This window comes from Crocodylus siamensis, chromosome 7 (genome assembly GCF_052110815.1).
Source record: "Crocodylus siamensis isolate JL-2025a chromosome 7, ASM5211081v1, whole genome shotgun sequence".
Lineage (NCBI taxonomy): Eukaryota > Metazoa > Chordata > Crocodylia > Crocodylidae > Crocodylus > Crocodylus siamensis.
Genome location: NC_143401.1, coordinates 8,680,715 through 8,708,060, shown reverse-complemented (window position 1 = coordinate 8,708,060; position 27,346 = coordinate 8,680,715). Strand labels below are relative to the sequence as shown.

At 49.9% G+C, this 27,346-nt stretch overlaps 1 protein-coding gene across 2 annotated transcripts; it reads left to right on the top strand.

The window, feature by feature from the left end:
• The first annotated feature begins 455 nt into the window (after positions 1–455).
• On the top strand, positions 456–9,632 carry C7H1orf216 (chromosome 7 C1orf216 homolog). Of its 2 annotated transcripts, none has more exons than XM_090058281.1 (2): positions 456–732; positions 5,496–9,632. In XM_090058281.1, exon 2 carries the CDS (start codon positions 5,508–5,510, stop codon positions 6,393–6,395), a length of 888 nt encoding a protein of 295 aa, XP_089914407.1. In that variant the 5' UTR covers positions 456–732; positions 5,496–5,507; the 3' UTR covers positions 6,396–9,632. The 2 variants fall into 2 exon arrangements, with proteins under 2 accessions (XP_089914407.1, XP_089914406.1); XM_090058280.1 differs by having other exon boundaries at positions 5,492–9,632.
• Positions 9,633–27,346: the final 17,714 nt, after the last annotated feature.

Genomic DNA, 27,346 nt, shown 5'->3' with positions numbered 1-27,346 from the left:
CCAGGGAAGCAGCTATCACAGAGCAGGCCTTCATCATGCGCAGCGCTGTACAAATCCAGGGGAAATCCAGGGCATAATGTATCGGGAATCTGTTCACTTACCAACCAGTCTGATCAGGGCTAAATCTTCCAGAGTGATTTGGTGGCTTTCCGATGCCTCAGATTCCTGGGGCGACCCTAATGCAGCCTGATTTTCAGAAAATCCTAAGCCGCTCCCCCGCAGAAAAGCCGGTTCCTTACAACTGCCTCTAGGCAGGCCCTCCAAAGTTGATGCTGCTGAAGTGTGAGTCAGTGATGTGCCGGACTCCCAGTGCAGGTTCCTCCGCACAGCATGAGCATCCCTTTACTTACCGAGGGCTGATCTCCCGGCTGAGTTTTGTTTCCAGGGAAGCCGATTCCATTGCTAAGGAGACAGATCATCTTTTATAGGCTCTGTTAAAAACACCCCCTCCCACACACACCCCATGCACACACACACTCACTTAACAGTGTCGGGCTTGTGCTAAGGTGGCCGTAGGTGCTGCCTTGCATTTCTTGCCTGCATGCTGATCATCCTGTGACAGGGCACTCCCAGCAGTGCCCGTTGTTGTAGGAAGTATGCAGTACATGACGCTTTCCTGCTGCTGGAGCGAGGACTATTTCCGTTCTTTCCAGCTCAGCAGCAGCAGCAACAGCAGCAGCAGCAGCACCAGCAGCCTGAGAAATCCACCTTTGCTTTCCCCAGGCCTCCTTGGTAAGTGTGTGCGTTACGTGGGGGGGTTGTTTGTATTTGGTACGTGGCAGGAGATAACCTGATGCCAGGGGTTGAAGTCACCTACTTCCCCTCGGTGCCAGGCACAAGGCGAAGAGCACAACCCCATGGCCACATTTGGACCCCTTTGACAGGGTGTGTGTGGGGGGAGCGGGGGTTTCTACTGCCTTTCCAAGTAAATAGCACTTTACTGTTCTGCTCACACAGATGGTGCCAGGATCCCAGCCCCACCTGTGCTTGGCCTGGTGTGTGTGTGTGTGTGTGTGTGTGTGTGTGTGTGTGTGTGTGAAAGAGAGAGTGTGTGTGCATGCATGCACATGTGCGTGTGTGCATGTGTGCACATACGCATGTGCTTGTTGGGTCTCTGATTTGCAAAGCATTCATTGGTGTATTTGTAGGGTCCCACAGCATGGACAGGGCTTTTGCTTGGTGCCATCTTAGGGGTGTGTGACTGGTAACTGTTGTACCACACATGCCCTTCCCCTCCCACCCCCTGGCCCCTATCCCAAAACACAAAGTTTGGACTTAGGCATGATAAACCCTCCTGCCCCTTCCCCTTTGAATGCCCAAGTGCTGAGCCTGCTACAGCTGCATGAGCTGGTACAGGGGACCCTGCCATAACTGAAGATCAAGGTTAGCTCGGTGGCCACATGAGGATGCATTGGGACAGTGATTCCAACAGTCTCATAATCCTGATCGCAGCTGTTCTCTCCGTCTCCCTGCAAGGATTACCGTGAGCATTAGCACCCCTTTCCCCTTTGCCTCTGTGTTGCCTTTCCCTTGCATTTCCCTTAAACCATTTGCAGAGCTCACAAGTCTGGGGAGCTGTGTGTTTCCCCCCAAACTCTAGGCATGAGGGAGAAAGGGGAGGTCCACCCTGCCGGCACGCTGCAAGGCAGAGCTTTGTGATGCTTGTATGGGGACAGCACAACTCTCCCCTGTGGCTCTGGGCGCCACCCGTCACATGCTACCACCACACTGCAGCACATCATGCTGTCTGCTGCTGCTACACACACACACACACACACACACACACACACACACATCTCTGCTTGCCATGGAAACCTCACCATAGCAACCATACTGGAATCCAGGCTTAAAGGGACAGGGTCATGGGGTGCAGCACAGGTGAGAGTGTGACCCCGTTCAAGTAGCCCTGAAAACACTGGGCCTCCTCCTCCTGCTGGGACCAGTCCTACACCAGTGTAGCTCCGTTCTGTGAAGTGCAACTAATCCTGGTCTACACTGGGGTAGAGGGGAAGAGGATCAGGGTCATGGTCCATATGCTGCAGTCGTCCTGCAATGAGGGTCCACCCCCTGTAGCAGGAGGCTGGGGCAAACACTTGGTCCTGTTTCTGCTGAGTTGCAGGCCATAGCTGAGCTGTAGCCCTCTTGTAAAGCAGGTACCTGGGGAGCTGAGCTAGGGCTTTGCCTCTGAGGGCACAGGCCTCTCTTCCCCGAGGCCAGTGGGGGCACTTGCAGTTGGCTGCAGCTGGTCCTCAATCCCAGAGAGGCCTGTCCCTCACACAGGCCCGCGAAGCCAGCCCATGACACTCCACGCTTCACCCCAGCTCCACTCTCTGCTCCTCTTTCTCCCTCCTAGGATTGCTCCTGCACCAGCAGCTTCAAGGACTGGATTCTGTTTCCTTCTAGCATTGCCCCTTCATCTTGTCTTGTGTTTCAAGCACCCTTACCTCTTGCCCTGTAGGCATTCCTTCCAACATTTAGAGATAACCAGACCTAGATCCAGACTCCCCCCCTGCCGGTGTCCAGTCCAAACCCTGGCTTCCAAACACCTGTAAACTCTGGGTATTTCCAGCTTGAGCCTGGAGTGACATCTCTGCGGCACTTTTCTTGCTGATTAAATAGTTTTTAGTGCATTTTCCCTCACAGTACTCCTTTGCAGCACAGCAGTACTATTCAACCCACCCATTTCACTGGCTCACAGGGGCTAGAAGACTCACCCAAGGTCTGTGGTAGAGAAGTGGTTGACCCCACTTCTCCCATATTGCAGCTCAGTGCCTTAAATCAATGGACTGATACAGAGGAAACTCTCCCAATTGCTTTAGTAAACACCCGCTTTTGTGGATCCTCCACATCTGATCTGTCAGGGGAATTGCCATCCAAGATATATTGGTTATTACCTCACTGAGGAATGGCAACGGTAAAACAACTAATGCTGGTTTTGGGTAGCTTGCTAAAAATCTCAGTACTGCTTAGGCAGGGCTGGCCAGGGAAACTTCCCCAAGTTACAGTCTGTGCAGTAAACACTCCCCATCAATACTGGTATTATTCCCACTCAGCCACTAACTTTTGCATGGAAAAAAGGGGTAGCTAAGCAGTCTCATCTCCTTCTGGGGAGGGAATGTTGTTCTCCTGGGTTTTCCTGCATGTGATTTCTAGCCCTAAGCTTGCCTCCATCTCTACTCATAACCCTGGCAGGAATTCTAGTTTGACTTTTTTTTTCACTGTTTCCAGTTTGCAGCTATGTTTTGTAATGAAGGAGCAGGCCTACTGGTGCTATTGGCATCCTTGAAAAGTCAGAGACCAATGGAAAGCTGCACATATCTATTAAAATAATCCAATGAGATTTAATAGGATTTCCCCTGGGGAAGGTGAACAGACCTTAAAAGAAGTAACCAAAAGTGTCTCAGATTTACACAGGTTTCCTTCATGCACCTCACCAACAGGCAATAACAGGGACAAAGTTTAAACTGTTTCCCACCGTCTCCCACAGCTTTTTTCTTGCAGCCTACAGTGTTTTGCACGGCTGACTTCATGCTCCTGGCTTGGTTGGTGCAGGGAAGAGGTCCTGTGTGATGATGCCTATTTAGGCCCATTAATCCAGCCCAAGCATTGCTCCTTATCAGCCAGACGTGCCCCTTTGCGGGGTGGGCTCCCACACGTCCTTCGGAGTGTCGCTGTCCCTTCAGCACCTTCACCGAGCAGCCGTGGCACCATAGCTCACGCTCCCGGGAAAGGTGTGTTTCACTGCACAAAGCCCCGTATTGGGACACATGGGGTTTAAGCCACTGTCTTCTCTTAAGTCTCCATGGCCATCTCCTTAGTCAGTGAAGCTATACTGATGCCGGCTGAGGATTGGAGCCCAGGTGTTCAGGCTACCGACGTTCCCGACAAGAAGTTTTGTCTGGCTCCATTTCCACCTTTCTCATCCCGTTCGTTGAGTAAGAGGAACTCACTTTGCCAATAGGTAGAGTCTGCCATTCCAGCTCACAAAACCAGAGCAAGAGGCGGCCCAGGCTTCAAGCAGGCCACATAATCTGAAAGGCGATTAAAAAAAAAGGATGGAGATAGACGTTTCTTTGTGGCCATAGGGGACAGGACTAGGAGCAGTAGACTTATATTGCAGCAGAGGAAATGGAGGCTGGAGATTAGGGGGAATTTTCTGGTGATGAGGGTGGTTAATCGTTGAAACAGGCTGCCTAGGGAAGTTGTGGTATTTCTATCCCTGGAAATTTTCAAGAGCAGGTTAGACTGTCCCTGGGCTGGCACGGTTTACTGAAGGATGATCCTACCCTGAGAAGGGAGTTGAAGTAGACAACCTCATGTGGTCCCTTCCATCCCTACTTTCCTATGACCCTGTAACTCGGTGACACCCAAATGCCGTCCTACTGAGACGATGTTTTGTGCTACTGCAATGTCTTGTTTCTTGTTTTGGGGTAACCATGCTGATCCAAGGACACAGGCAGACAAGGTTCTTTGGGTGAATGTGATATCTTTTATTAGACCAGCTAAAGAGTTGGAAAACGTGTTCTTTGCAAGCTTTCAGGTACAAACACCTTTCTTCAGGAAGAGGGAGAGTCTACAGTTGTATTGTCTACAGTTGTACTGTATTACTCAATACAGCTATAGACTCTCCCTCTGCCTGAAGAAGGGTGTTTGTACCCAAAAGCTTGCAAAGAACGATTTTTCCAACTCTTTAGTTGGTCTAATAAAAGATCACATTTTCCCAGAGAACCTTGTTTGCCTTGATTCTTGCTTTATATTTAGATCATAAGCTGTTTGGGGCAGCCTTTTGTTGTGCATCTATACAGCACTTAGCGTGCTGGGGTCCTGGACCATGACTTGGACTCATAAACACTGTACCAGGACAAAAAATAAGTGCCTTACCCCCACTCCAGCTACACTAAACAGTTCTTTCCAGGCCAACACATGAACCTGGCCCTATTCTTATTGAAGTCAAGGAGAAGTTTGCCACTCTTTTCAGAGGGGGACTGAACCAGGTTTCATGTCTCTTTTCTAGACTACCCCACACATTGCTATGCCACATGGTGTCTTTAGTAGAGCTGAAGGAAACCAAAAACCTACCATCCGAGCACCAGAAAGCTTGTGACTCACATCTGAGCTTTGCCTCTGCCCCCGGGACCAACTAAAATTTCCAGAAGACCCCAAAACATTTGGCATCTGGTCTGTATTGCAGCTGACAAGACCAGCATATAATTTAGTGCATCATCCTAGACCACTGGTCTCCCTGCTTCGTGCTGACATACCCATGTCCTTGGAGCCCAGGTTTCCTCTTACTTCATATGGTAGAAGTCAGGAGCTGCTTTACTCAAGTCACAGGATTACTGGCCTTGAATGGCAGGTGAAAACAGAATCACACCCCTGGAACTAGAATTGGCTCCGAAACAAGGTTGACTCTGGTAACTCAGAGAGAGGCCCTTTTTCCTCCCGGTTGTGTTTCTCTCCATTTCCCTTACTGTCTCTCTCTTTCTGCCAGCCAGGAAGGTGGAAGGATGTTTACGGTGTGCCCGCCCGACGTCCCCCTGAACAGATCCTTCCACGAGGGCAAACAGGACCCCACACTGGGCATGGCCTTCCTCGGTGAAGGGGAGCTCAGGCAGGACAGTAACTTCAACTTTGTGGGGGAAGTATATGACAGCAATGAGAACTGGAGCCAGACAGTGGCTGGGACCCGGATGGAGGAGGACCCCAGCCAGATGGAAAACATGAGAAATCCCTCAGATAATCTGGTGTTATTAGTGCAGAGACAGACGGCGAAGGACAGGCTTAGGGATGCTCCCCAAGGCTTGAAATCAGACAAACTGTGCCTTTCCAAGGAGGACGTGCGCAGCCCCCCGGAGGGGGCGGAGGTCAGCAGTGCCGAGCTGGAGAAAGCTGCTACTGAGGACGTGGCCAGAGAATGCGACAAGTCCGTCGTCTCCCCCTTGGAGGACAATGGTTACGGCAGCAGCTCCCTCAGCATTGACAGCCCTGATAGCAGCACTGGCAACACGTGGGAGATGCCCGCCTCTACCAGAGACCAAGGGGGCCTGCCAGACCCACAGCTGCCCGACACCGACTCCGAGAACTCCTCTGACTCAGACACCATCTTCCCAGTGCTGGCGGAGGCCTTCCAAAACATCCAGGACAAGGAGAGGTTCAAGGAGCAGGAGAAGGAGAAGCACCACATCCAGCTGGTGATGTATCGGCGCCTGGCTTTGCTGCGCTGGATCCGTGGCCTCCAGCAGAAGGTCATCGATCAGCAGAACCGGCTGCAGGAGAGCTTTGACACCATCCTGGACAACCGCAAAGAGCTGATTAAGTACATCCAGCAGGGCATGGTACACCCCAGGGAGCTGGCTCATGCCAGCCTGGCAGAGACGCTCACTACTACCCCATGACAACTTGGTCGGCACCCTAGCTCCTCACCCAGACTTGGAGGGAACTTTGCTTGTGTGAACCCCAGGATGGAGCCCAGGCAATCTTCTCCGGCTCTGCATGGGAGCCTTTCAATGAAATGCTTGTCTTCGGCTCCCCAGTCCTCTCCCGACTCTCGGGCTTCCCACTGCATGAAGGCCCCATCCCCTGACAAATGCCACGTAGTGTTTAGGAGCAGGCACAGGTTAACTAGAAGCATGTTCCAGTCCATTGTAGTGCATGGCTCACTTTGTTAGTGCAAGTGAAAGGTCCCAAGTGTCCCATAACTAGAGTCTGAGAAATGAAGGGGCAGGAGGAGATGGCTTTTATTCTCCCTCACGCCGACCAACACCTTCCTCGATCACAACCCAACGGCCCTGCCCCAGCTGAGCAGCAGCCAAGGCTCTCCTACTGCCCAATGCAAAATGGCCCAGCCCATGATTCAGGGCACTGGAGAATTGAAATAGGTAGGAGATTAGTACCCAACTGGTTGGTGAAGGGAAGAGGAATTGTGCTACTTTCAGGGGAAATGGTCCTTCACAAGTGTATACCCAAAAGGGCTCTCAGTTGACAGACCTTTCTCTCGATCTGTCTCACGGCCTGGTCTCTCACTTTATCCTCCACCAAGTGAGTCCCTCTGAAGGTCCACTCCTTCCCCGTAAACATTAGTCCTGATGTGCTTCCAAAGTGACCGGTCAGGAACTGCTCAAAGATCCAAGGACATTATGCTGCCATCATCCAGTTCCTCATGCAGAGCTGGGTCTCCTCAATAGCTCCTCTTCCTCCCTGAACCTTATCTTTCACGCTCACCCCCTTTTTCACCCAAGACCATCCCTATGGAGGGATATTCCTCCGTTTTAGTCTGGCCAGCATAGCTTAGGTAGCTGCATGCTTTAGGGAGAAGCCATTCCTTAGGGTCACAGCTCCTCTACTACCTTTTGTTCATGCCCATGCTTGCCTGCATGCCTCTTCCAAAGAGCATCCTCAAAATGCCTGTGCTCCCATCCCAGGCCTATGGGGTCACCCATTTAATTACCGTATAAGCTCACAGAATTCTCATTAGCATATAGGTTTGCTGAGGTTTATGAAAGTAAAACCTATCTTTTAAACCCTACTTCTAAATCTTTGTATTATTTCCAAAGGGGAATTCTGGGCACTTGTTTGCCACAGCTTGGCAACAGTAGGAAGGTTTAGAACTGTCCCTGAAAAGGCATTCTTCACTTCGAGCGTGAATATGAGCTGCGAAGCATACTAAAAAATCTTGGATGGGAGAACCCCATGAGCCACGGTTAGAATGCCACAGGGCACCCCGGCCTCTCAATTCAGTGCTTTCAGGCCTGCATCTGAGAGTTTAGGACACTGCAGGACTGGTCACTGTTATTTTTGCAGCCATCACAAGCTTCTCCCACGTACTCAGTGCTGCAGTGAGCATGTGGCTGTCGACGAGCCCATGTGCTTCTTGTGTCTGAAGCCAGTGCTTTGTACAAAACAGCTTGTACATGTCCAGCGAGCTCCACAAGAATTGATGAGTTGCATATGGCCAGGGATTGTTTGCTGCCACAATGTATGAAGTCCTTCAAGTACAAAAGTCCATCTGGTGACAAAGGTTGCAATTCAGCAAAGCATTTAAAGCAGGCATTTGAGTTCTTTCCTATTCAGCAAAGTACATAAGCACATGGGTGGCTATAAGTATCCATGATCATTGTGAACATCTAGTCTCACTTCCCACATAAGAAGCCAAAGCATCTTTGGCTTTTGCATCAAGCCCATATCTTCTGTCTGAGCCACAACAGATCTCTTTAAAAAAGGCTTAGTCTTGTCTTAGAGGTTTAAATCCCACTGAAGTCTAGTTAAGCACATGCTTAAAAGTTTGGCTGCTTAGCTGATGGGCTGATTAATTAGGCCCCAAAGAGAGAAAATCTTACTAAAAATCTGACCTCAGAATGCTTTGAAATAGGCTTGAGGCTCATTGCACTTAAATCTTATATGTATATTGTAGTATATATATATTCAGATTCTGTATTATTGTGTATGGGATTTAGAATTTGTATTATGAACGTGTCGTCGCTCATCTCAGTCTGTTTACACTATCTATTTAAAAATAGGTGCCAAATCAGAGAAGGCCCTTCTCAAAGCCCGTGCTGTTCATAGTATCTTAAGTTATCATTTCAAAGCAAAACAAGTATTTTTTCTAATCTATATTTCTCCAACAAGGCAAACATATAGGATATAGGAAAGATATTCTATCTAAAGAGGAAAGAATTTAAAAGAGTATATTGGGTTTATTTGGTATATATTCTTAAAAATTAGTTTTCTACATATCATATCCTATTTACTTTAATTGCAGTACAAGAGGCAGGCTGGGGTAGTGGCTGGAGACCAGGACTGGACTCAGAATACCTGGGTTTTATGCTCAGCTCTGCCCTGACCTGGTGGGTGACCTTTGGTGAGTCAGTTTGCCTCACTGTGCCTCAGTTTTCCTGTCTGCAAAACAGGGGTAATGATCTTTAACCCAGGCAGCCAGAAGAGCGCTCCAAGATGTAAGGGTAAAAAGAGGTTTGTAAGTGTTAACTGGTAGATTGTACTCCATGGCCTCCATTCCTTTGCAAAGGTGCAGTGGATGCCTGCAACAGGGTTTGCTCATGTGAGAAAAAGGGTGGAAAAAACAAATCTATATGACTCTAGTCCTGTCGTGTTCACATGTGTTTGGATAATAAGCTTGGTACGACAAGGACGGCCCTTCAGTGGCTAGCACAGTGGGGTCCGGTCCTTGGCTGGCACCTGTAGGTACTACTGCAGTGCAAATCAGTGATCATGACAAGGCCAGCAGGAGTGATTGGGATGAGCAAGATCACGGTCTGAAGACACCCAGCAGCCCCAGCACTTGAACACTGAGACAGTCTGAGTCGTGCTTCCTGAAGGATGGAAATGACCCGGTCTGATCAGCAAACAATGGGAGATCTTCTTGCAGATTCTTCGTAAAGGGCCACTTTTCAACGGGCGAAAATGACCAAAGCTCATGCTTTCCTACCTGCACCAGGCTTCTCACCAGCTGCATTCCCGTCAGGACTTCAGCATTTCTCCTTAGTGAAGCCCCTTGCTGCTCTGAAAGACATTGCTGTGCTCATGTTTGCTTGTGTGCCACTCCAGGACCTGCTGTTTGTAATCACAGACATGTGATGTATCATGGGCATATGATTCATATCAATAAAGTTGGGAGACAAAGAAACCCAGCTCCACAAAGGCCTCCATTATTTTCTTTCAGACTCCTACAGCTAATGCCAGTCCTCCCTACTGTGCACATTTAAAACCCAACTGCTCTACACCTCAGATATAGCCATAAAACACAAGAAGCCTGCTTCTACCTTGCTAACTAGGGATTCATCTCTCTGGAAGAGAGCTGTACAGCAAAGCAGCTTGTCCGAGCTTAGTGGGAAGTGAGCATGGGGCACTGGAGTGGTGGAGTTGCCCTACGACGCTCTTGCGAGAGGAGAATTTAACTCAGGAATCAGGCTGAGGCAGAGGGCTTCGTATGCCCAGCATCTTGCTTCTCTCCAGAATGAGCCCTACTGGTACATGCTCAGTGCAACATATATACATACGTACACGTGTGCCTACGTGTGCATCTACATGCCAATGCTCCTTGCGCAAAGTTGTTGTGACATGGGACTTTTGATGGCTCAGCTGGTTCAGGTAAGATTCGAGCCAACCCCCAAGTCAATATTGGTCCAATAAAAATTGATGTTGCCCTCAGCGTATACCAATATCTATTCATTATCCCCTTTTCACAAATGGCAAAGTGATGCCTGGAGAGCTGAAATGACGTGCCCATATGGTCCCATAACAAATTGGTGGCGATTTCTCGAAGAGAACCCAGGCATCTAGACTTCAGCTCCCCCCCTTCTCTGTCCATCTAGTGAGGAAGATTAGAGGTGGCTACTTCCATAGCTTGTGGATACAGCCTGTCCCTGCCTCAACCCCGGCCTCCAGCCTTACTTCTTTCCAATTATGAGGCAGCTTCTGAATGAGCCCATAAAACTCACGCAGCCAGGGTTCCTGATGGGCTGCGGTGACTGGACTGGCAGTCCAAAGTCCCAAATGCCTCCCTGACACCCCGTAAATGGCAGAGGAGTCACCCAATCCCTAACACCGGTGGACTCATTCCATGTTCAAGCCCCCAAGTTTTACTGGTGGCACTTTTCATGGCAGTTGTAGCTTCCCATGGAGAGTTACAGTCCCTCTAGGCTCCAGCCTCTTGCCTCTGATTCAGGAACACACCTGGGGCAGGCTTGAAAAATCACCCAGAAATGCACTGGTTGTCATGTCCAATTGCTTAAAGGGTAAGAAAGACCATGGCAAGCAGAGCACTGAGTGTGGTGGAGAATGAATAAGCCTTGCATTGTCAGTTCAGCTTACTGTGATCAACTAAAGGTAGAAAGAGCCGTTGTCCCAGAAAATTCAAGTCTCATGACTCACGTAAGGGGATTAATAATTTAGCCAGGTTTGCACCACCAGTGAGAGGTGGGTCCAGTGATGGTGTGGCACATCTCACATGGCAGTTTGGTACATGGCCCCAGACCAGCCAGCTGTGGTCCCACCATGCAGGAATGATGCACAAGTCAATTGAATCTGAAATGGTCAGAGGAGAATGCAGCATGTGATCCTTCCTTGCACCACTGGGAAGGGTCTGACTGTCCAGAAAGGAGCCTGAACTGGCTCCAGGCTTGGGCACCTTCTGTCCTGGAGATCTACCCCAATTGCAGGCAATAAAGCATGGCTGATGGTCTAAGTTACTCCACTGCTTAGAACCAGGGTGAGCTGCCTCTGTGCCATGGGTTTGAGCTATTGCAACTGTGCCAGGAGCTGGGCACCCATGTCTGGAATGGAAGCTGCAGATCTCTTTGGCTATTTCAAATGGAGGTACGGACCCCTTTGTGGGTATTCACATACTTTTGATTGATCATCGTCATCTTCCACAGACCCCTTGGACATGGTCTGTGGACCCTCAGGGGACCATGGCCCACAGATTGAAAACCACTTTTCTAGAAGAAAAAGGGCTATATTACCAGACCCACCACAATAATCAACCTACCAGTTGAATGTCCTGTGGGCAAACACAGAGCAGAAGGCAAAGGCTGACCATTTGGGGGCGAAGTTACTCTTTACACTTAGACTATAATAAATCTGTGGAATATTAAGCGGCGTTAAAGTTTAAAATGGGCTGTGAGCAGCTGCACATTAAGGGTTAATATCACTTCTTGGCTGCACCGCTCTGACTTGCCACTAGAGGGCTGGTGAGCAAGGATACGGCTAGGAGCCAGGACACCTGGGCTCTATTTCTGTTCTGGGTGGTGGGGAGGAGCTGGAAGTAGTGCATCCTGGGATGCTGGAGGACAGCAAATTATTCAGTTCATCTCCATGGAGCAAGCTGAAGTTACCCTAAGATGAGTTAGGTAGCATCATCCAGAGTCGAACTTCACCTGAGACGCTCAGCGGGCACCAGCACAAGTTAATGAACTTTAATGTGTGGACACGTGTATTTGAAGTGCCCTTACTATGGTCTAAGCATAATGTATAACTTCACCCTAGGACTGTCTCATCACAAGGTGGGGTCATTCCAAGTCTGGTGTGGGGGCAGGGGGGAAGCTGATGTTGCTTGGGCTGCATTTGTGTGTCGGATGAAGAGTGGCCATGAGCAACCCAGCAAAAAGTAGACAGGGGGCTAAACCAGAAGCACAGGATCCACTCCACCCTCTCCCCAGGCTCAAAAAGTAGCAACCTGGATTTCATACGTGCAACACTAGAAAACCTCCAAGCAATCAAATTACCTACCGTCGACTTCCTTGCTCATGAAGCTGAACCCCAGTGGCTGTGACCAAGTTTTCAAGTACCCATCAGTGAAGAATGTAATGAAAAACAGTTGCATGGAAGGGTCCAAGTTTTTAAGGTTGACCCTCATGGAGCAGACAAACAGCGCATGGAGCACTTTGAGGGTCCCTCGACTGCAAAACCCAAGACGGAGCCTGCCTTGCACTCCTCTAGTTCCAATAAAGCCGAGTCAGCAGGAACTGCTGCTGGTCCTGTGGACTGGAGCAGCTCCATTATTCACCCTCTGCCTTATTAGAGCGTGGCCTAAGCCAGGGTGACTGGGTTCCCTGGGCTCCCCAGCCCCCTCCTGCCCTGCAGCTGTTGGTTGATAAGGAGGGATGGGAAGCTGGCTGCAGGCAGATGAGGATGGCAGATAAAAACACCTGAGTATTGACCTAAAGGTGACTTTGCCTCAGGCCTGGCAGAGATTAAATAGAGTTAAAAAAAAAAAGAAGCCATAGCAGGCCTTTGAACCTGCCTTCACCTTCCCCCCTCCCCTTTCTCCTTCTCCTTTACAGCCCTGACAATCTGTGGGAATGCACAGAGGCACTAGCCCCTTTTAGAAGCAGCCGGCCCATTTACACACGGAGCCCGTGGAGGGCAGCCTGGGGCTGCCTGCCTCTGTTTTCACCACCTGGGGATGCAAGCCAGGAGGAATTTGGTCCCCACGCTTCTGCCAGCATTTTAGGACTTGCGTGCGCTATAACTTAATTTGTCTAAGGCAAGACTGTTTTGTAGTTTGGCTTCGTCTCCACTTGAGAGCCTGGCTGCACACGCGCAGACAGGAGTTCTCCGGGGTTCGGGGAACCTTAGACCCTAGGCTGTCTGCTCGCCTTGCTAGCAGAGAGCACTAGCGATCCTCTGTTTATCTTGGTCGATGGTTTTTACACAAATCATGATTTCCAAGGTAAATATTGTGAAAATCCAGATTATTTGCTCAAGAAATGAAAGAATAACTCAGGGAGCACATCAAAGCTGTCGATCTGCTCCATAAGCAATCGGCTTCCTTCTCAGTTATTCTGACGTCCCCTCCGCTCATGCCCTGAGTGCTGCTTTTAGATGGCCAGTCCTGATTTGCAAAATCAACCCCATACAGAGATTCCTTCCCCTACCCCACAATTACCCAAACAAGACTTGCAAATGAATTAAAAATCCTACCAAGTGCAGATTAAAAAAAAAAAACCTGAGCCCATGCCAGCCTCAGAGGAGACCAGGGCTCCTTTTCTGTTTTCAAGGCACCAAGATCTAAGGAGATTATAACTTTGCAAAACAAATTCCGCTTGTGCCTCTCTCCCCTGGTCCAAGAGTTTTCCAATCCCCTTAACCTGCGGGTCTCTAGTACCAACCCCACCCATCCAGCTCAGCCCCACTGCCCCTCCCTCACTGGGAGGGTGATCATTGATGCATTGCCCTATAGCTGCCCTTTGACCTGCGGGGCAAGCAAGCGGCCTCCTTTCTTTCATTGGCCAACATCAATTTTGTTCCCAGCAGGAGGGGGGGAGTGACTCAGATGGTGCCAAGGGATGGAGGCATATTGAAGTCAATGGAAATATGCTGATTGGCTCCAGCTGAGGATTTGGCCCAGTGAGCCCCCTGTCACTTTTCCCAGCAAGGCAGTGCACCCAGCATTGTCCCTCTGCCATACCCGGGATGACACTCCTCACCCTGCTTTGCTGCCAGGACACCACAGACAGTCTGTGCAGTGAGAACCATCCTGCAAGGTGGGGGCTTTTTGGGGTTATTTTACCTTACATACCATTTCCCAGTGACTTTCCCAAAGGGTCCCTTGCACCTTCCCTCCCCACTGCTCAGCAGCTCTGGGGAGGGGGGAGAAGTGGCAGCGGTGCGTGGTGCAAGGGCAGACAGAGGTTCATTGCTGTGGGGGGAGAGGCCAAAAACCAGGGAACTTTTGGCCACTCGACTACCCGTTGATGGCAAAAAGAGAGGGTGACATTCCCCACTTTTTCCCCCTGCAGCAAGCCTCCAGCTGCCCTTCCACTGGGCACCACTGCCCAGAGTCTTTGGGGCCCCTGGGAAACTCTCTGTGCCTCGACTGCCCGTCTATAAAAGGGGTAACCTCAGGGAAGGGAGGGTTATAAGGAAAAATGCTTTGAAGATCCTTGGGAAGAAGAGGCCTTGTAGTCCTCCCAGACAGAGGTGGGCAAAATGGATTGCAAAGGGCAATGCTGAACGTAAAGCAGTAGGGTGGGCTTCTGTTTTTAAACGCTCCTTTTTGATAGGTCTTGGTCTCCCGGTAATGAGCTGCTTTTCTTCTGCTAATTGTGTGCCTGCTGCCCAGAGAATTTCTCCCAGCGCCTCCCCTCTGCTGTATTAACACTGTGCTGTGCCTGGCTTCCTGGGATCAGAGACCTGATGTTGTGTCGTTGCAAATTTGTCTAACTTTATCCCAGCTCCATAGTTGGTCCAATAACAAGATATCGCCCTATGCAATCCTTGCCTCTTGCATACAATCCTTTAGTCTGACTGTGGCAGCGCTCAGTCCCCTGGGGGACATCAGAATCGGGCTCTTGCTGATCAAATGTATAGAGAAGCAGCTACATACGCTACTTGAGCGCAGGGCTCTTTACCTCTTCAGCGGTTGTCATCTGGAATGATCTCAAAGCTCTTTACAAGCTCTTAGGCCCAATTCAGATCTTGTTTGATGCCTGCTGTAGCTTCATGGACTTTCTAAGCTTTGCTCCTGCATTAGGGCCCGATACAAAGCTCACTGAAACCAATGGAAAAAGGACGTTATCCATTGCTATGGGCTTCGGATCAAGCCTTTTTGGGGCATAAATGGGAACAGAATCAAGGTATTTACACATACACATGCACAAAGACCCACCTTTCACTGAAAGGGAACCACTTTTGGGGTTGGGTTGAGAGAGATCTTTAGTACGCAACCGTATCCCAGCTACGCAAGGGAAATTTTAGCTAAGGACCTCAGGGCATAGGATCTTGAATTTCCATACAGAGGAGACAGGACCATTTGTTTTTAAGGTCTCCTCTGAAAGTTTATTGTTATTATTATATTAAATCCCTGTAACATTGGACTGATTTTACTGCGCTAAGCAAAGTCTGGCAAACGTTGCCTTTCTTTGAAAGCTAAAATGAGAGCATTAAAAAAAAAATCAAGTATTTATGAAGGTTTCTTTGGAGGGAGGGAGGGAGGGGGGGAGGAATATTTTACCTTGTAATTTGAATCCATTCTAACTATTTCCAGTATTTTGTGGCCTTAAAAAGTCTTTAAAAAATGAGAGAAAATGATGTGATAACTGATGCCATGAAAGTACAAAAGAAAATTAAGTATCTTGAACCATTAACATCCCAAGATCCAGACTGGGATGTATTTAAAACATCTTAGAGGATGTTTCCACTCTGAAAAGTGACTCTAAAATGGCATTGTGGGATTCTGTGGTTATTGCGTCTCTGAGACGGCCACATCTCCTGGGCTCGGCTTACAAGTACAAAGGGTCTCCTTCCAACCTCCAAACTCACCCTGAGAACTGAGAGCACATCTTGACAGCCCCTCCGTTTCTTTCTTGACCCCCAGCTACCAGCAACAGAGATCGTGCAATAATATGCAATTTGGGTAGCCCCAGCATTTTCCATCTGTGCTCTCCATGCAGCCCTTCACCTCCACTGAGGTTGCAGAGACATGGCTGGGTGGCTTTAGCAAACAAATTTGCTTATGAACAACGCACTGATGGTGTGTTTCCTGCCCTTCAGCTGATCTGGCAGCTATGCATTTATGCCTCAAGTCAGTCATGAGAACAGCTGGTTTTGGGTGCAAAAGAAAAAGGAGATGCAAAATCAGAGGCTGGCTTTAGACATCATAAAAGCCTGTGTTCAGAAGATGCTGTCCGAGTTAGCAGCACTACAGGGATACTCACCCCTGGTTAAACAGCCAGCTGGTTTTATGCACAAGCCATGGAAAACCCAGCTGGTACAATTAGTGCCAGGGGAACTGGCCCTGCTTGCCCACCCCTTGAATATTGCAGCCCCCAGTCTGCAGCAGTGGTGGTGGTGGGGAGGGGGAGGCCGTGGAGGATTATTTTTGCACATGGCTTCACAGAACCCTATCACTTCCTGATTTAGGCACACATGCACACGCTTCTTCATTGACAAAGGAGCCACTTTTGGAGAAGCAGAGAACCCGCAATGCTGGTGGAGGCTAGGGGTGCAGCATACGCCAGCGAGCCAAAAGGACACTTGCAGTCATTTCACCTAACAGCAAACAAACCCTTTGGTCCGAGGGCAGGTTTTGGAGCATCGTCCTAGAGGCAAGATGCTCTGTTATGCTTAAACCATACTAAGGGCACTTCACACACAAGCATGCACACTTTAAAACTCACTAGATGCCCTCTGAGGACCTCCAAGTTATGCCGCTTCAGGCCAGGGTTAACTCTGGGCTGTGCTACCAAGCTTGCGTTAGGTCAGTGCCACGGCAAGGAAGCTTGGTGTTTGGGGCAAAGCCTGCAGAGGCAGCCCACCCTCACCCCGTGCACAGATCCAGGGAGTGCATGCCCTGCCCCCCCTGCTTGCCCAGGAGTGCACACAGCGGCGGGAGCCACCCTTCCCCCATCCCCGCGCCCCACCAAACAAGCCGCTCGCAGCTCCATCCCGCACCCCGCCATGGCTGGGCAGTGCCTGTTGGCACTCCTTTGCTTTGGCGTCCGGGACAGTCGCCCTGCTCACCCCCCACCCTCCCTCCCCTTGCTAGGGCACTGGTTATGGTAACTTCAGCCTGCTCCATGGAGATGCAATGTGCAATCTGCTGTCCTCCAGAATCCCAGGATGCACTGCTTCTAGCCCCTGACTACCATCCAGAGCAGGGATAGAGTCCAGGTGCTAGCCATGCCCTTGCTCACCAGCCCTCTAGAGGCAATTCAGAGCTGTATGGTTGAAAAACCAGTATTTCTCCTTACCCTGCAACTGCTCACAGCCCATCCTAACTTTAACCCTGCTTAATGTTTCACATGCTGAGTGTGGTCTGAGTGTAACCTGCTACTTCACCCTACTCGGCCCAGTGCCGTCTCCCAGAGCTCCCGTCCTGGTGCCTTGGGCAGGACTCACAGCTCCCTCTCTGGCCACAGATCCAATTGCCAGAACTAGTGTCTGTGAACAAAGTCACCCTGAAAGATGATCTCATCATCCTCTTATAGGATCCATATGTGCGTCCGTGCTTGGAGCACCTGCCACAGCCTGGGAGGTCTCTGGAGGATGCCGAAGCAGAGAAAGGAGCGCTCCCTGGGCAGGGAGCCGCAGGCAGGGCTCAGCCGTGCTGCCTAAGGGGGTCTGATGAGCGGAGTTAAGAGCCCTGCCGTGCAGCCGCCCCCTTATCTATCAATGAGCTGTGTCGGTCTTGTAGCCCCTTCCTCAGCCAGCAGAGATCAAGCCCATTCAGGATGACGGATGCATTGTTGCTCGAACTGGAGGCCAAGCCCATGCTCCAAGCTGATGAGCAGGGATAAAAAACACCAGGTGAAAGAAAGGATTTGTCTTGCTTTGGATTGGTGCATGGGGAGGAGTGAGGGGAGCAGAAGGAGAGAGTACAGGGAGCCTCCAGCCTGAGAGCTGGCATCATCTCCCTCGCTCTCCCCAAAGGAGAGTCACCCCTGTGCGGAAGAGCCGGCATGAAGCTTCAGCATCACTTGGGTCCCAGATCTACTGGCGGGGCCCAGCAAAGACCACTTCTAAAGCCTCCAAAGCTGCTGTGACCTGAACAACAGCCCTCCAGCCAGCTCTGAGGAAATGATCAAGAGGCAGTTTCTGTCTTCTGGCACGAGACCCCCCAGTGCCTCTTGCCCAACCCAGATTCGGTCTCAAGTAACCCTGGAAGAAGTGTGAGCAACCACCATGCACAGCTCAAGTGCTGGATCTCCAGACTGCCCAGGCTGCAGGCTGTGCAGCTGGATTGTGTCCCGGTGGCTTGATGAGTGTCTCTCCTGTGGCGCTCTTGGTGCTGGCAGCTTCGTGGCAGCGCGGTCCTTGCAGGCTGTCGGACCTCCTTGAGCAGTACTGCCAGGAAAGCCTACAAGCAAAGGGGTTTAACCTTCTTGCTACCCATCCAGGTGTTGCCTAGGAGGTGTCTTTCCTTCTCTGTCCTAGCAGTGGGGCTCTTCAAAGCTAAAAATTGCCCTTTGGGCCATGACTGCACCTTGAGGACAGTTCCTGTATCTATGGGGAAATGCAGAAGGAAGCCAGCTAGGGACAGACATAGTCACCTCTCACATGTTAGGTGGCTGACTGCATCAGTTAAAGCACTGATATGAAATGGGAGTCTCCTGGTTGATTCCTCAAGCTGCCCATTATGGCCCTGCAATAAGGAATCTTCTGGGGGGAAAAAAAATATCACCGCTGCCGTGCAGGGTTTGGTTTCTCTGTGGGATGATGGATGGTGCACAGGGGGCCATCAAACAAAATGGCAGGCCTTCTCCAGAAGCCCCTTGGCATCATGCATGTTTCATGAGGAGCCATCCAAGAGATGAAGAAGGAATCTGTTCTGGTTTCCGGAGATGAGCCCGTGCAACGCTGGGACTATTTAAGGCAATCCCACAACCTGACAGCGCTACCGCGCACACCGCCTCTGATGACAGTGACCTCTGTTTGCGAATGCTAAATATAAACAGAAACACTCTGAGCAATTTTGTGCCAGACAAGACAGAAGCGAGGCTGACATTTCAGCTTATTAGGGTTGCAAATATTGTGTTAGCGAGTCAAGCAAAATCGCTCAGCCCTTTCGTTCTCCCAGCATGCCGTGGCGCTTCCTTGGAACAGGTCTCGTGCTTTACATCTTTCAGGTCATGATTCTCACTCCCCCTCCTTTCCTTTGTGTTTGATGTTGGAGCAACTGGGCTAACTGTAACAAGCCCAGTTACCTCTGCCTCCCCCTCCAAAAGAAAATCTCATCAACTGGCACGTGCCATGCAGCGCAGAAAGCAGGATGCAGGCAGAGTCTAGGAACAGTAGGGTTTGGGGTATAGGATTTGCCACACTGGTGCTCTGAGGATATCAGGGCAGGGGTTGGAAAGCTCTGTTCACATTCAGAAGAACATTTTTGGACTGCAGAGTGCTGCTAAATATAGTCACTTGTCATATGCCAACACAGATGCGCATGGTCGTTCTGGGCTCATACATACCCCACTCATTGGAAAGGCACACATCGACGCACAAATGTACCAGTCACATGCACACATGCAGACAACACATGTGCACTTTATGGGCATACAACCCCCGTGTATGTGTGTGTGTACATGCACGTATGTGTATATAAAAGCTACCAGATACTCATGGGCTTGCCCACATAAACACCTCTGATGTGCACACACGCATGTGCAGGTACACGCTTCCATGCAGTCCCAGGTTTCCTAATGTGGGTGTTTCTTTTGCCAAGCTGTTTCCCTCTTGCCTCTTTTTCAGCGGCGCCATGATGGGCACGATACCGAGTGTTTAACTATGCCACGGTATCTGATGAAAACACAGTTTGAGACTGCCTTCTTTAATGATTCCGTTTGAAATGCTGTTGCTTCCTCACTTCCCCCTTCAGGGTAGAATATTAAGCAAGAGCAACTCGGCTGGAAATGCAGATTGTTTTCGTGTCTGTTTTCATTTACATTTTAATGATAGAGAAATCTTATAAATCAGGCTATTTGCAGTGTGGGTCCTTGGGAAAAAAAAAAGAACAGAGCACAACAGTCCTACCTCGCCCCACACAAAATTCAACAGGAGCTGGGGATTTACCAGTAACTTTTAGGTGGAAAAGGGTCTGAAAATGGTCTGTGCCTCTGTTTTTAAAGGGAAAGTTTTAAATGTGTAGGAGAGTCAGGTCTGAAGATCTGGCCTGATATTTTATGTATAGTAAAAAAACCCCCAACCCCTGTAAACAGAGCAGTTGGCATGAATCCCTGACACAATTGTTTAATCAGAGCAGCTTGGATGGGTGTTGCTACTTTGATTCTAGAAGTGCCATTGCACTGGGCATTGTATAAACACAGTAAGAGGCAGCCCCCTGCCTGGAAGGACCCGAAGTATAGATAGGCATGGCAGGCACAGGGTAGGGGATGTGAAAGAGTCAGAGAGTTAGATGACTTGGCCAAGGTCACTCAGGAAGTTGGTGGCAGAGTCAGGACTAGAAACCTGTGTGATACACGAGCCAGCGTGTACTGCACTGTACCGGCACTCCAGACAAAGGTGTTTGGTGGTGGCCAGGTGACCCAGGCTATGTATATCAATGATCATTATAATGGGGAATTTGGAAGGAGAATTGATTTGCTAATGTCTGTATTCCAAGCCAGTCCTATGATCTCGTTCAAGGGTAGTTCCAGACCCAGAAGGGGTGACCTACAAATGTTGGCCCAAAATTCAGAGGCAACCAAAATCTTCTTGTGAGAAATGTCTGGCTCGGGGGTGGGGGGGTGTGAAAGAAAGAAATAACCAACCAGAGAGCTACTGCTCACTGCTTTCTGACAGTATCACCCACCAGACAGGTGAGCACACCCATGCCATGACAGAGAGGGCAAGTTCATCCTACTCACCTGACTATGTATGGCTGGATTTATTAGCAGGCAGGATAGATTTGCACCTTATAGACGAACCAAAGCGTGTGCATGATGATTAGTACAAGTTTTCATGAGCTATTGCTCACTTCATCAAATGGTGTGAGAAGCTTCTGCAAATCTACCCTGCTTTTTTCTTGCTTCAGATGAACACGGCTAAGTAATTATGTCAATCTGCATTTATTAGCATCCTTGGCAAAGCTCCCCTAAGCTGAGAACAGAGCAAGATTCAGTTCACCTTCTTGCAAAGGAACAGAATTTGGTTGTGTGGTGTAGCCATTCTTTGGCTTTAACCTAAATAAAGCAAATAAAGTGTGTGGGGGGGTCATCTAAAAGGGTCACTAGGGGCTCCCTCTTGCATCTCAATCCTGATATATTCCACTTTCCTGGTGTCAGGAGGTTTGGGCACCTAACACCTCTGAGAATCAGGCATTTGCTTTTTGGACTAGGGACAGGCAGGAATCCAGGTCTTTTTGAGAAAAACAGCTGGGAGAAAAGCTCACTACGAGAGAAGCAATAAAACTCTCCGTTATTCTTCTGTCATCAAGGCCGATCAAGCTGCAAAGAGTGCCTTAAGGCCAGTTGTACATCATTATTTCATAGTGCATTCTTTGTATGATGTAGTGGCTGCTTTGCTGGAGGGAATGCCTTCGTGGTTTTAAGCATCGGAGTTGAAATATCTAGAACCAGAGGTTCAAATCCCAGTAGATTCTGTAGTCTATTTCTCCAAGGGAACGTTAATCTGAATCTCACATACTTTGCCATTCATGAATAGCATTTTGATGGAGATCTTGCTTGGTCAGTCAAGAGAATATTGACTGTTCCAGTAAAGTCACTGGAAGTTAATTAGAAAGATCTCATGGCACTTCTTGAGGAGTGAGGAGATCGCTTTGGTCTCTATCTACAATACACCTAGCTCCTGCCACTGTTACTAAGTGTGCCATAGGATGGCTGGCCCTATCCTCACCCCAGTACTGGATGCATCATTGTACTACTGCTTTAGCTAGTTTATCAAGAGCATTGTGAGTCTTTGGGATAATGGTAAGATAATGCGTAAGGTGGTTGTTCTTACAGTCACGTGCCTGCACGTTACCCCGCCACGCCACAGAAACACTCTTGTGTAAACATCCTTGCAACCTTTAGATGTCCAGGAAGAACATTCAGGTCTGGCGGCAAGGAGAGAGTGGGCAGAGAGCGAGCGAGCCACGGAGATGTCTTCAGTGGGCTGGCTCCCCCGCCACTTGTGGATTGCAGAGGCTCCAGCTGCTCTTGATTTATTTAATGGGTTTGCCCTGCCTGCTTCCAGCCGGCACCCTGGGGATCCATTCATGCATGTTTCAGATCTATCCTCCTAGCTGCCCCGTCTATCCAGACCCCTCTGGGGGGCAACATGGTTTGCAGTGCACTTCCCTGGGTCAGACGGAGGCTGTTGAACTGTTGCAGCAGTACCAGGCTAAGAGGCTCTGCTATTGCACAGCTCCCTTTCTTTCTGTGACAGTGCAGAGGCTGTCTCTGACAGACAAAGGTCTGTTTCCAGGAGCTCTCCAGGCCAAATTCAACTCTGGCATAAGCAAAAGTAGCTCCACTCAGCAGAACCAGGCTGAGGATTTCACAAAAACACCCTTCCTGTAATGCAGAAACATCCCCCAGCTGGGATGGAAAAGCAACAGAAAGCAACTTTTTGCCTTTTACCTGGTCTTGGTGAGAACCTGGAAGTCTAACAGACATGTGGTCCTGGAGGCAAATAATTCAGAAGGTAAAGCTGGATGAAGCGTAAGGGCAAGGTGGGAGGATGATTCTTATTACACACCGATTCAAACCATAACCCCATTTCCAAACATCCCTCAGGTTTGACCATATTTATAGCCTGGATCCATTTTTCCATCTTGGGTTCCTCTCAAATTCTCTCCAACCTACTTCCATTGGCATATGGACAGGCAAGGAGGGACAGAGCAGGTCTCAGGGTGTGTCCATGCACCGACATCCTATTTTGCTTCAGAGCAGAAAAGATGTGGCCAAATGGGAATGGTTTTTAAAGCAAGTCTCGCTCTTCCAAGAGCTTCAATTGTTTTATTTTACCTTTAAAAAGTCCTTTTACTTACAGCTGTGCCAATCTGGGGTTGGAAATGACACTACCCATGTTTTTATGGATGATGGATGCTGGCTGAATGTGCAATGGAATCAGGAAAGAGGCATTTCTGCCTTGGAGATACACAGCTCCGTGCTACTTTCTGGGCTCTGCCAAAGCCTCAGCACAGCAGATCTGATATCCAGAAGGGGCCTTTCATTTCAGTGGCTGTGCATGTGTGTGTATACACGGGGTGGGGGGTGTTTCTCTATCCATCCCTCAACTTCCGAGCTTCAGCAAAGGTGGGGTAGAGAGATCCAACCTGATTTTCTGCTTCCTTTGTTTTCTCTGCAAAGGCAAGGCAGAAGGAAAAAAAAAGTAAACAGGACTGCAAGAAGCAAAAATAATAATAAGAAAAACCCCACTGAAAAATAAAAAGGAAAGAAAAACCATGCGCCCAGCACAGACTATGGAGAGGCTCACAGAAGCTGAAAGTTTTTTAAAAATTCATGAAAGAGAAGAATACAAAGACGAATTAGGAGAAGCCAGTAGCATTGGGCTGAGTCTGTTTGGTGTTGATACTGTGCAGAATTAAGTCACTCTGGTCTTACTTGTGGCCAGAGGGTAAGAAAAGGGCTCCCAGTGGAGAGAACCCAGACTGGTACTAGCGATTCTGAGCTTGGATTGATAACCTAACTCACGGGGGGGAGGTGGGGGGGGGGGGGGATGAGGCTCTGCCTGATTCTGCTCTAGGCCGAAAAGCTTGCATTTATCCCAGTGATAGCAGCCAAGCCAGAACTGCAGGCCTTGGGGGTAAAAAAGGCTTAAAAAACCATCCTTCATTCATCAGGCAGCTGAGACACAGAGGGGGAGGGGGAACACGCACACAGCAAAATGGAAAGCGAATTAAGAGTTGGTGAAAATGTGCAGCACGGGCTGTTTCCCCTGGATCTACTGCCACCCACTGAACTATCCGCCCAAATCCCCCCTTCTCCTCACCCCGTTGTTTCCGGGAACCTCCCACAGAGCAAGAAGCCAACAGACCTGGAAGAGGAACCCGAGGACAAGAAAGTCCCTCTCTGCGACTGTTGACAGGAGGAGTGGATCAGAAATCCAGCTCTGAATTTGTGGCCTTCCACCCCACCAAAAATCCCCAAATCACAGCAGTATCCACTGCTGGAGAGAAGGAATATCCTGAACATCCTAACAGTAAAGACATCTGGTCTCATATTTTACAAAGCCGCTTCGTCTCCCTGCACTAGGTAGCTCCCAGCCAACCCGTGCCTCGCCCGATTCGACCTGTCAGCGCTCCCAGATCTCTGTGCCGTAGGGTCCTCCAAACAAGCCTTGGTCCCAACGCCCCGCTCCCAGCAGAGTCAGCAACACAGAGTCTGAGAGGTGGGGATGCTCTGCGTTAGGGACATGCCAGTTCAGGAGCAGGTGATTCTGGGCTCCTGTTCCCATCTTCATAGAAGCACAGAAGTCGGGTCGGAAGGGACCTTGTAGATCTTCAAGTCCGACCCCCGGCCTGGGCAGGAGAGAAACTGGGCTCAGATGACTCCAGCCAGGTCGGCATCAAGCCTCTTCTTAAAGATCCCCAGGGTAGGGGCCAGCACCACTTCCCTTGGAAGTTGGTTCCAGCTCCTAGCCGCCCTGACCGTGAAGTAGTTCTTGCGGATGTCTAATCTGAACCTCCTCCCCAACAATTTACGGCCATTATTCCTTGTTATGCCGGGGGGCGCTGGGGAAACAAGGTCTCTCCCAAACGCCCCTAGTGAGTTTATAGACAGTCACCAGGTCCCCCCTCAGCCTTCTCTTGTGGAGGCTGAACAGGTTCAGGTCCCGCAGTCTCTCATTGTAGGGTCTGCCCTGTTGTCCCCGGATCATGCAAGTGGCCTCCTCTGGACCCTCTCCATGTTGTCCACATCCCTCCTGAAGTGGGGCGCACAGAACTGGGCACAGTACAGCTGTGGCCTGACCAGTGCCGCATAGAGGGGGAGGATCACCTCCTTGGCCCTGCTTGAGACGCACCTGTGGATGCACGACAAGGTCCGGTTAGCCCTGCCGACCGTGACCTCGCATTGTCGGCCCATGTTCATCTTGGAGTCAATAGTGACTCCAAGATCCCTTTCTGCCTCCATGCTCTCAAGAAGGGAGTTTCTCATCTTAGAAGTGTGCTGCTGGCTACTACTGCCCAGGTGCAGCACCCTGCACTTGTCAGTGTTGAAACGCATCCTGTTTTTGCTAGCCCACCCCTGTAACCTGTCCAAGTCTTGCTGCAGTCTTTCCCTCCCTACTAGCGTGCTCACCTCCCCCAAGGGTTGAGGGAGGGCAGGAGCCTTAGCTGCTCCAGGGTCTCCAAGTTCCCAGCTGTACTGCTGCAGTAGGATCTGCCTGCCCAAGTTATTGCTGCTATCCAGGGTCCCTGCACCTGGCATCTGCAGTTGCCACAGCCTGGAATCGGGGCTGCCATTCTGGAGTCCCCCCTAAGTTGGCACCTGAGGCCAGTGCCCCATTCCCCCTCCCCAAACTCTGCTGCTGTTTCAACCTGTAGGCCTGAAAACACTTGATGAAGTGAAGTCAGTATCCTTAGCTCCATTGGACTGGTAGAGAAACCAAGGTGCAAACAGGCGAAGTGAAGTGGCTTGAATGCAGCCCACCAGGTCTGCCAGGCTGTTAGCCACTGGCCCCCCCCCCCCCCCCCCCCCCCCGGCTTCCTTCAATAACCCTAGAAAGCATATCACTTGGGTGTCTGCAGGGAACCTCGTTTGTCTCTGCATGGCACACATGGCGGTCTGCTCACCAGCAGCGCTGCAATTGTGACTGTGGTCCCTGCTGCTAAAGCAGCAATTGTTCTCCGATGTCTGTAGGAGCAAGACCTTTAATTGTTCTCCTGCCCTTCCATCCCTGTTTGCATGCTAACTTGATCTGGGCCCATATTTGGGGTCAGGAAGGAATTTTACCCCATGGTCAGATTGATATGGACTGTGAGGGGTTGTCTTCCTCTGTAGCGGGAGCCGTGGCCATCTTCCTTTGCTCAGAGCATATTTTAATAACTTTTTCAGCACAGGATGGGGGTTGGACTAGATGACTTCGGGAGGGCTTTTCCAACCTTTCTTCTCTGTCATTCTAGGATAACCTGCAAGGATGCATGCTGCTTGGGTGGAAGCTCCTCATCCACATTAAGCACTAAGGAAAGGAAATGAGCCATCTGTGCAAAGCAGCCAGCTTTCATTCCCCCCACCAGGCCACAGCCAGGGAAGCCTCTTGGAAAAGCAAGTTGTTAGAGGTCTTTGGAAACAGGAGCCTGTCCTGGAGCCAATTTCCTCTGAGCTGCGTTCCACTAAGTCTCCGCCTATGCTCTCTGCTAGCCGGCCGGCAGTCCAAATATTGGCCCTGCCTTTGTACTGCTTGATGGCTGTTACTGCAGCAGAACATAACTCCATTCTTTCAAAAATAGCTTCCCCTTCAGATGGTTTGGCTGAACGAGAAGTGTCCTGTACTTGGGATACTAACCCCAGTGTCCCAGCCAAACTCCAGCTCAATGGAGGACCCGCTGCCTCCTGCACTCAAAACTGGATCTGGGAGTCTTTGCTTCTTGCCTTAAACCAACAGGCAGTGCTAAAGACCTGGAAGCAGTGGCCCTTCAGTGGTGCAAGAAGCAGTCCCTTTGAGTCATGAGGCTGAAATCCTAGGAAATCAGGGGATGAAGAATACTCACGGGAACAAACTGGTTATGCAGCTGGTGTGCTTAGAGCACTGCCTATCGTGCTGACCAGTATCATCTCACTGTATTGCTGTCCCTACCTGCTGTCTCTTGACTCCAATTATAAGCTGCTTGGAGCAATCCTTTTCATTTGGGTTTGGACAGCGCTAAGCACAAGGCCAGTCTGTGACGGGCTTTTTCCTATCACAGCAGTACCAATAATCACAGTATTTCTTTGCCTAAATTTAAATAACTGAAAGGGAAAAGAAGCATTTATAGCCCCATCTATGCTCTGAGGACATGGCATGCTAAAGGCTGAATGCTGTTGCTTCAGAACTCCCTTGTTGCATAAGAAGTAACTTCTTTATTAACCATGAAGGGACAGACCAGAAATAGGAAAATGCCCTGAGCCATCGCTGAGAAAACACCATGGTCTTGAATGCTGTGGCAGAGGTCAGTGTGAGAGGGCCTGGCTTTGCGTATGGAAGCTCTGGAAGGGCCCAGGACTCGGGTAAGAGGGGTTGCTGCAAGTCAGGAGGGAGGGGGGTTGGCAGAGGACTGATGTAACAGTCTATATGTAATGTACTGATGTAACATATTCTGCACGTAACAGAATAGCAGCTATGGGTCAGGACTGTGGTGCATCAGCAGAGCCATGGGGAACAGCGTGGCTTGGCTTGCTCTGCTTTTCAGGCTAGAATCTATGACCGGACATTTGGGTCAGCAAAATATTAG

Coding starts and splice junctions, on each gene's coding strand:
- C7H1orf216 (XM_090058281.1), top strand. CDS start 5,508: ATGTTTACGGTGTGCCCGCCCGACGTCCCCCTGAACAGATCCTTCCAC.